At 42.1% G+C, this 10361-nt stretch overlaps 1 gene segment (V, D, J or C); it reads right to left on the bottom strand.

Annotated features, from left to right (window-relative positions):
* Positions 1–755: 755 nt before the first annotated feature.
* On the bottom strand, positions 756–1245 carry LOC140461080 (T cell receptor alpha variable 38-2/delta variable 8-like). The segment is given in 2 exon segments: positions 756–1111; positions 1200–1245. Coding segments are annotated over 2 exon segments (402 nt in total).
* Between the last annotated feature and the right edge of the window lie 9116 nt (positions 1246–10361).

Here is a 10361-nt window from a genome sequence, read left to right as displayed (position 1 = left end):
AAAAATTCAAATTCCACCGTTTGCCGAGGCTGGGATCGAATCTGCATCTCCAGAACTTTATCAGGGTCATTGGATTAGTAATTTAGTTCTAATGTCACTGGAAGTAATACTGATGAATTTGTTGTTTTTTTGAACCTGCTCACACAGACACAAACTATCACAGAAAAACGCGCATACAGAGACAAATAAGCACATAACACGACATACATATATACAATCAGAAATGCACAAACCATACACGTACATGCACACAATGGCACACATATGCATGCACGCACAAAGACCTGGTGCCACATTACGTTTACAGTAGATGTACAGTTTGATGATCATAGGAATGATGGAATGATCACCATTCACTCAGTACATTCAAATCATCACGTTCGGAAGTCCCCATTCTTAAGCCCCGCCTTCAATTAACTGTGGCTTCTCTTCGAGCGCTTCCCTCAAAGCTTTGTGTCAGCAGTGAGTTTGTGAAACTCGGAGAAGGTGAGACCACTCCCAGCTCACTATCCAGAACATGTGGGACAGCGAATTGTTGAGTGTGGGGATTTTTAATGCGAGTGTTCAGTTATGGTTCTGTTCTGTATCTGCATGAATGATCAGAGTCTGCAGTTTATCATCTCATCAGTTTCAAGAAGCTCTCGGGTGACAGGGTGACCTGAGGTCAACTTGGTTTCCTCTATGTCTGAGCTCGAAACGACATCTTGGATCAGCCCATGATTCACACAAACTGCAAGTGGGTGTTCAACAATGGTTCACCGAAGTTTTTGTACAAGGATGAGACGGTTTCTCATCACTGTGTAGTCCCATAAAGTGCAGTAATACACATCAGTGTCAATCAGCTGTAGCCCGGTTATAGTCAAACTGGTGAATTTCTTCCAGGTCTGAAGTTCTGCTGAGAAGCGATGCTTTGCAAAATCCGCAGAATGCTGATAACCGTCATTATCATTCCTCAGTACGTACTCGAGTTGATTGTCTGGGTGCTGTCGATACCACAATAATGAATAGCTGCTTAATGTCGTATCATAGGTACAGGTTAGAGTCACTGCCTCTCCTTCTGCCAAAACATATGAGGATAAAGATTGAGTGACAGAATCTTCATGACTGAGACCTGAAAGATAAAACAGGCATCAATTATAAAATGCTTGTCTGCCATCAATTGGATAAAGGAATTGGAAATGGCTTTGCTTCACATTTACCTGCTAGAATTGCGCCCCACACAAACCAAACACTGAGTAGGCGCATCTTCGTTATCTTCTGTATAACAGAGTTGCTGGGTATTTGAGTATACCCATTCTGAAACCCCGCCCTCAGTGCTGTCAGATCACTGGATGTTTCGAAATCATTAAATGAATGAATGTTTTGTTGTCACATATATCTAGACTAACATAATGAAAAGTGTCTGTGACAGTAGTGATTCTTGGAGGGCCGGTGCAGGAGTGCAGACACCATGGATGTTGGCAGATCACAAGCCCTGTTGTACACACTCTCCTTAAAACGGAGCACTGAGAATTCTGATAGATTGGCTTCCAATCCTGAAAAGCAATATCTGAGATTACTCGCACCTTTACTCTCAAGAATATCTTGCTTTCCTGCCAGGCCTAACTGGTGTCTCAAGGCTTTTAATACAGTCTTATATGTGTAAGAGATGTATTTGGTTTTTGGGATAGATTCAAACTCAAATGTGTTTGTTTAGTTCATGCAGCACGGTACCGAATCGAAGTGCATGTCTGGCATTGCATGCATTCAAAGAGATAGTTTTTTTTCTGAATAAAGTACATTTTTGAAGGAAAGCCCTGCTAATTTATTTTGCCCCACTATCCCTACTGACGCCAGTTCTTCTTACGAAACGTCCCCAAGTTTTTTTAAGTACAACACTGTGGTGATTTCCAAAAGGCACATAATCATTGTAGCACCACAAACAACCCCCTCTCAAACTAAAACCCATCACACCAACCTTGTGCGTCACTACACGGACACACTACCATCTCCAGCTGTATCTCTGACAAAGAAGGTGTCAGTTGGTTTTCGGAGATAGTTGTCTGGGGGAATGATAATTAATTAATTGAGCAAAACGTCTCACAATCTACTCCCCAATTCTCCTCTGCGTTGAACTCTGCTAATCTCTGCTGCTGCAGAAGAGGATGTCAAACGCATCGGGAATTCAATTCGAAGCAACATTCAAATCGAGGATCGCAACAACTCACACAGAGGGGTATGTGTTCATCCCTTGCTACTCTCGGGAAGTCATGCTTGAAGAATCTTCTGGAATTGTTTGATGATGTGACCCGCCGAGTGAACAAGGATGAATCAGTAAATATTGTCTATCCAGACATTCACGGGGTTTTGACAATCTTCCAAACAAGAGAATACTAATGAAGATTAAAGCTTGTGGTTTCAAAGATAATGTATTGGCATATGTAAGGAAGTGGTTGGTATACAGTAAACAGAAAGTTGGAATAAACGGGTCCTTTTCAGATGGCAGGCAGTGACCAGCGGGGTGCTGCAGGTTTCAGTGCTGGAACCTCTGTTGTTCACGATATACATAAACGATTTTGACTAAGGAATTGAATGTGGTGAAACGAGGAATGCAGATGCTGAAGATCAGAGTCAAAAAGAGTGGTGCTGGGAAACATCAGCTTCTCAGGCAGCATGTGAGAAGCAGGAGATTCGACGTTTTGAGCGTCATGTTCTTGATGCAGAGCTTATGCTCGAAATGTCGATTCTGGTGCTCGTCAGGTCCTGCCTTGATCAACTGTGCTTTTCCAGCACCACACTTCTTGAAGCAAATCATCAGATTTGCAAATGACATTAGATTGGGTGGCAGTGTGGATTGGGATGAGGATGCTAAGAGGTTGCAGGGTGACTTAGACAGGCTGACTGAGTGGAAAATATATATGGCAAATGTAATTTAATGTGGATAAATGTGAGGTTATCCACTTTGGTCATAAAACCAAGGAAGGCAGCTTATTATCTGAATTGTGGCAGTTTAGGAAAAGGTGTGGTGCGAACAGACTTGGGTGCCATGATGGAACAGTCTTTGAAGGTTGGTGTGCAGGTGCAGTCAGCAGTGAGGAAAGCCAATGTCATTCCCTCCATCACAGTGATCGGATTTGTGTAGTGGAGTATTTATGACTTGCAGCAGTTATATAGGGTCTTCATGAGGCCACACCTTGAGTATTGTGTGCAGTTCTGTGCTTCTCGTCTGAAGAAGGGCATTCTTGCTATTATTGGAGCCTAACAAAGGTTCACAAGGCTGACTCCCGGAATGGAAGATCTGACATATGAGGGAAGATAGCATTGAATCGGCTTGGATTAGCTGGAATTTGGGAAAATGAAGGGGGATCTCATCGAATCATACACAGTGCTGATGAGACTGGGCGGATTAGATGTGGCAAAAAAAAAGTTCCTGATGTTGGGAAGCTCATAACTAGGGTGTTGCAGTCTAAAAATAAGGGATAAGCGATTCAGGGCAGTGATAAGAAAGGACTTCTTCACTCAGAGTTGTGAATCATTGAAATTCTCTCCTACAGGAAACTGTGGAACTGGTTCGTTTATATATATATATATATATATATATTTAATATAGCTAGACGTGGCCCTTGTGGCAAAATGGATTAAGGATATGTGGAAAGTGTGGGAATAGGATACTGAATTTGCATTATCAGCCATGATCGTATTAAAGGTGGCGCAAGCTCGAAGGACCGAACGGCCTTCGCCTGCACCTAATTACAATGTTTCTGTTTCTGCACGCAAAGCATGTTTGAGCAAACACATTTCCCACAGTCTGGAATAACAAAAAATAAGTTTGTAATACCTTAATGAGGTTCAAATGGTAATAGTTCCATACTTTAGAGTTCAGGAGTGGAAATGAGTGTCTAATCAGTAAGTTCTCAGAGCAAATAAATGCATTAAGCAACTTTTCCAGTATTTGGAAGACAACTGAAGTATAGCTGGTCAGTGAAGGAAATCTAACTTTGAGTCTGATTTTGCAACCAGCCGCTTTTATTTCTGAGATTTGCCCATTATGTGCAAACCATCCCTGATCCAGAAATTCACGATGAACAAACAGCCTCGTTGCTAACTGTGGATTTTTATTCTGGGACACCGACATGGGACATGTGGAAGGGTTTGGTCAGAATGACAAGTCGGTAAAGAAAGAGAACCAATGGACAAAAGAAACATCTAACTATCACCAGTGAATTGGTGAATGTCTTCTGCACATGCAAACTGACTGTATCAAAAAATGCAAACTGCTGCTGTGTGTCAGTTAACACTGCTGTCAATTTGAAAGATGCTGCTATGACTCTCTCTCTGTCTGAGTCCCTGAATCGTTTGTTATTCTTCGTGTGCACTAACGTATACCCGCCAACAGAGGGTGCAATTGCATCGTGTTGAACTGATGGCCGAGAGGCTGTGGAGGTGCCGGTGTTGGACTGGGGTGGATTAAGTTAAAAATCGCACAACATCAGTTTATAGTCCAATAGGTTTACTTGGAAGAACAAGTTTTCAGAATGCCGCTCCTTCTTCAGGTAGCTAGCGTGGGACGATCATAGGACACATATCATCCTGACCCACTAGTTACCTGATGAAGGAGCAACTCTCCAAAAACTTGGACTTCCAAAGAAATCTGTTGAACTCCAACGTGGTGTTTTGTGATTTTTAACTCTGAACACAGAGAAGTAGAGAAAGAGAATGTAAGACTTTTTTTTCTTTTATAAACTCATTCTTTATCAGCCAGCCAGCTTATCTCAGAAAGCAACGGTCAGTTGCTGTTGAGCTGAAACGCCTCTGCCGATGAACGTTTCTCATCTTTGCAACGCACTTCACAAAAGACGATGACACAAACAGAAAAATGCACAACAGAATACATTGAAATACACGCAAAAAGATATTAAACCAAATATGCACGACCAGACGTGCATACATGCATACGGACACAAATACACGAGCACGAACACCAGAATGTGCAGATGGAAACGTTCGGAGGTCCATGTCGTGCCTTTGGTTTGTGTTGAGTGGAGGTATAAAAACAGCTCTGGCCTGTTGTGCCCCATGAAGAGGAGAGCAGTTTGTTTTTTTAAATCACGGTATTGCACTCCTGTCAATAAGGAATGAAGGCGCCAGATGAGATGAAGGTTGATTATTCTAAATTTGAATGAAATCATCCCAGGTGAGTTACACTAGATTGTCACCCTTGACTACCATGCGATCCTTTTGCAATTCCACTTTGTGCTATTACTTGATTTTGAAAATATACCATTTATTATTGTGTGTTGGTAAGTAAGCATGAAAAGCAACTCCTTCCAAACCAATGACCATTACCATGTAGAAGTACAAGGGCAGCCGATAAACAGGAGCACCACCAGCTTAAGTTCATCTCGAAGTCAGTCCCCATCCTAACATGCAAATGTATCACAGCGCCTTCAGCGTCACTGGGTCCAGCTTTGGCCACCCCTTTCTAAATGCTCCTTGCGTCTACCGCTACATGAAGCACTGCAGGCATTTCAAAAGGGAGCTCACGACGACCTCTCCAGGGAAATTCAGTTATAGGCACAAAATTTTGTGTTCGCAAGTGGCGCCAAATCTCCTCGAGGAACAAATCACGGAATACCTAATAGCATCTTGGGTGGCACGGTGGTGCAATGCTTAGCACTGCTGCCTCACAGCGCCAGGGACCCGCGTTAATCTCCAGCCTTGGGCGATTGTCGATGTGGAGTTTACACGTTCTCACTGTGCCTGCGTGTGTTTCCTCCAGTCAGGTGAAATCGCCATGCTAAATTGTCCATAGCATTCAGGGATGCGTAAGTTAGATGCATTAGACAGGAGTAAATGTTAAGTAATAGGTTAGGGGAATAGGCTTGCGTGGCGTAATCTTCAGATGGTCAGTGGAGACTTGTTGCACACAAGGGCCAATTTCAACACTGCAGGGATTCTATTCTATAATTGATTAACCAAAATCAGATATATCTTCAAAGTAAATGTTTTGAACCTGTCATATGATGGGTTAATGTGAACGGTGCAGATGTCATTTTTGTTCTGGAAGATACTGAGACTTTTTTAATTATTTGAAAAGAAATAGTGCGTCGGTGTGAAGAGGTACAAAGATTTGCCCAATGGAATGAATAACCAGTTTCCCCACTGGGACATACAGTGTCTTTCCAGGGTACTGGAAGCATGCACCCTTATCTCCTCTCATCATCTGTCCCATGGAGTTTGTTTCCACCTTACAGACCACCCAGTCAAAGACTGGATAACACCGTCTCCTCCTGCATTCGTGGCTGTGGAACTTTCATAAGTAACAATGATTTGAAGCAGCAGCACTTTACTTAACTTTTTCAAGTGGCACTGGTGGCGTGGTCGACGGAAGCCACAGTTTCCGATCGCTGTCGAGAGCAGCGTGGCAAAAGGAGTGTCAGGTCACCCTTCACCGGAAGCTGAAGTACTGCACTTTGACCAACTGTGCCATCGGGACGGAGAATTCTGCCCTCGACCTCTGGATTCTGATCTTCACCGTCATACAATCCAGTGAGCAGCCATTATAGAAACTGGAGGGAGACAGGAACTATACTCACAGTCTCAGCTACTCAAGCACGGCAACCTTACAAAGGGGGAGCAATAATTGAGAGAAAATTCATTATGTGGAGCTGTCATGCTCGATGAGGAAGTAATCCATGAATCTTGATGGGTTAGCATCTGGCATGTACACACTTTCTAAACAATCGGTTCAGTGACGCGATCAGCACCTCTGGATCAGTTCGAAAATACAACATAGAATAGTACAGGCCCTTCGGCCCTCGATTTTGTGCAAACTAGTGAAACTAATCCGAAGGCCATCTAACTTACACTATTCCATTTTCATCCATATGTCTCTGAATGACGACTTAAATGCCCTTAAATTTGGCGAGTGTACTACTGTTGCAGGCAATGCGTCCACACCCCTACTACTCTCTGAGTAGGGAAACTACTTTTCACATCTATCCTATATCTATCACCCTTCAATATAAAACTCTGTCCCTTCGTGCTAGCCAGCACCATCCAAGGAAAACGGCACTCACTGTTCATCCTATCTTACTCTCTGATTGTCTTTTACATGGAATTAAGTCAGCGCTGAACCTTCTTCTCTCTAACAGCTTCAATTCCCTCAGCATTTTTACGTAAGACTTTCCCACCACACGATGCAACATCCTGCTAAATGTCCTCTGAACCATTTCAAAAGCTTTCACATCCTTTTTGTAATGTGGTGACCAGAACTGTACGCAGTACAACAGATCCGGCTGCACACAGTTTTGTACAGTAGCGGCATGACCTCAAGGATCCGAAACTCAGCCCCTCTATTAATGAAAGCGAACAAACCATGTGCCTTCTGAACAACCCATTCAAACTGGGTGGCAACTTTCAGGGATCTCTGGGTTCATCCACACGACCAAAAATCTTAACATTAGCCCAGTAATCTTTACTCCTGTTACTCCTTAACACTTTTCCGCATTAAATTCCAATTTCCACATCTCAGCTCAGCTCAGCGGCATATCAATGCCCGGCTGCAACCTGCAGCATCCTTCTACACTATCCACTACGCCACCAACTTTGGCGTTATTCGCAAATTTGCTAACCCATCCCTCAATGCCCTCATCCAGGTCATTTATAAAAATGACGACAGCAGTGACCATAAACAGATCCTTGTTGTATAAGACTAGTAACTGAACTCCAGGACGAACATTTCCCATCAGCCACCACCCTTGTCTTCTTTCAGCTAGCCAATTTCTGATCCAAATCGGTAAAGCACCCTCAATCACATGCCTCCGTATTTTGTGCAAGAGCCCATTGTGGGGAACCTTATCAAACGCTTTACTGAAATCTACATACACTACATCACCCGTTTCACCCTCAAACACCGGTTTGTTCACCTTCCCAACGAACTCAATCAGGTTTGTGAGGCACGACCTACCTTTTACAAAACAATGTTGACGATTCCTAATCAACTTATTTCTTTAAAGATGATTGTAAATCCCACCTCTTATAACGTATTCCAACACCTTACCCACAACCGAAGTAAGCCTCACTGGTCTATAATTAATGGTGTTGTCTCTACTCCACTTCTTGACGAAGGGAACAACATTTTCTGACTTCTGGCACTATTCCTGCAGACAATGCATGCATAAAAATGAAAGCCAAAGGCCCTGCAATCTTCTCCCTGGCTTCCCAGAGAATCCCAGGATAAATCCAATCCAGACCAGGGAACTTATCTATTTTCGCACTTTCTAGAATTGCTACCATCTCCACCTTGTGAACTTCAATCCCATCTATTTTTGTAGCCTGTGTCTCGGCATTGTCCTTGACAATATTGTCTACTTTCAGTGTGAATGCTGATGAAAAATATCCATTCAGCACATTCCCTATCTCCTTTGACTACACAATCAACTTCCCCATTTACTCTAGTCATTCTTTTATTCCTGATATAGTGATAGAAAGCCTTAGTGTTTTCCTTGATCCTATCTTCCAACGACTTTTCATTTCCCCTCCTGGCTCTTCTTCCCTCTCTGTTTTAGGTGAGGTAAGAAATCAGCTCTATGTGACCGAGAGGGGCAGAAACTACTACAGCCCAACAATAGTTTCTAAGAAACACATGTATAACTCACCTGAATTGACTTAATTCCAGATAATCAGCATAACCAATGTTAATCGCTGCTCTATCTGCATAGTCCACATATAATCCTTGGGTAAAGTCTGGTGAGGACACTAATATTGTGGGTGAGTTTAATCCGTTGCAACTTCCTTCCATTATGTTGTTTTTGACGGTGTGCTCGACCACTTTTTGAACATATGCCAACTTCAGAGTGCTATGTTCACGAGGAGGTCACTTAACTGGAGCAGCATTTCCTATATCTACATCATGCACAATTAGATCAGTATTTCCAAGCTTATGCCAACGTATCTCCCCATATGATTGCAATAACTCTTTCACATAATTTCAATTTAACTCAATGATTTCTTTATCATTTTGGTAACGTCCTCGTGTCCAATTCAATTGAAGGAATGTTCAATTCAGAATCGGCAGAACTTGGTTCTTCACTGTGACTTCAAAAAAGTAACACATTCGCCTTTTGCTTTCCTTCCCTATAACAGTATCATTTTCATCATGTTCGCAGAACACATTCAGTGAGATTTCTTTCTATTCAGCATTCCGATCCTATAATTCATCTCTTTCAATTTACTTTCAGTTTGATAAGGCTCGTTGAACGTTGTCAGAAATGTACATAGATCACTGAAAGTAACACTTATAGTTTATCTCCTCTAGAAACCTTGAGAATGTGTTTGTTTGTTTCTGCTTCCTGGTTCATCACATGCTGGATTACTTTTAAATGCTGCCGAGCCAACTCACCTGCTCTGTTGAATGTCTCCATAAAATTTGACACATGGTTGAAATATGCGGTCTCTGAAATCTGACTCATCAATTTTGCGTGAAGTTATTTCAGTCGTCCGCTCATCTCGTGCCCAAAAACTAAGGCAAATGGATTGAATTTTGTCGATTCATTTCGGTCAGCTGTATACGTGAAAAGTACAAATGGAATTCCTTTATCCAAATCTTCTGGATTGTCTTGAAAATACACGCTCAACTTGTTCTTTAAAGTATGATGCCACTGTTCTAATGTTCCCTACGATTCTCGATATACTCAGCAGATTTGAATTGTTTTATTCCCTACTTGCCCGCAACTTATTTGAATCATTTCAACTTGTATTTCGATTAATCTGATTGTATCTTTGTAGGTAGTCCGCATCTAGTAAAAAAGAAGTTAATTAACATTTCTACAATCCTTGTATACACGACACAGCATAATGGAACGGCCTCTGTAAATGTTGTGAAAACATCAGTTATTGTCAACAAATACAGAATCTCAAATCTTGTTTGAGGTAAAGGCCTTACATCATCAATTAAGACACCCGAAATGGTCTCTCAAATGCTGGAAGAGATATTAAGAATGCTGGTGTTACTGCTGTATGACGTTACCCAAATGTCTGACACGCATGACATCTCCAAAACATTGAATTATGTTCTTATGCAGTCAAGGCCAATAATTTGTTTCGCATTTTGTCTTGAGCTTTTCTTACTCGCAAATGGTCTCCTACTGATAATTCATGTGCTACTAACAACAGCGTTTATCTATAACCCACGGGTATTGCAACTCGATAAAAGTCTGCCTTTTTGACATCCGCCTGAATATGGGATGGTCTCCATTTCTTCTCTAATGGCTTTGGTTTTAGGATAACAACATTTTCGGAAACGCTCAGATTCTTCTTCTCTGTATGTTTGAAGCAGTTATTCTGGCCTTTCATCCTTCTGTTGCCATTCAGTTAATTTC

Source organism: Chiloscyllium punctatum, chromosome 36 (assembly GCF_047496795.1).
Source record: "Chiloscyllium punctatum isolate Juve2018m chromosome 36, sChiPun1.3, whole genome shotgun sequence".
In the NCBI taxonomy this organism is placed as follows: Eukaryota; Metazoa; Chordata; class Chondrichthyes; order Orectolobiformes; family Hemiscylliidae; genus Chiloscyllium; species Chiloscyllium punctatum.
The sequence above is the reverse complement of the archived record's forward strand: the minus strand, read 5'-3'. Positions and strand labels throughout refer to the sequence as shown.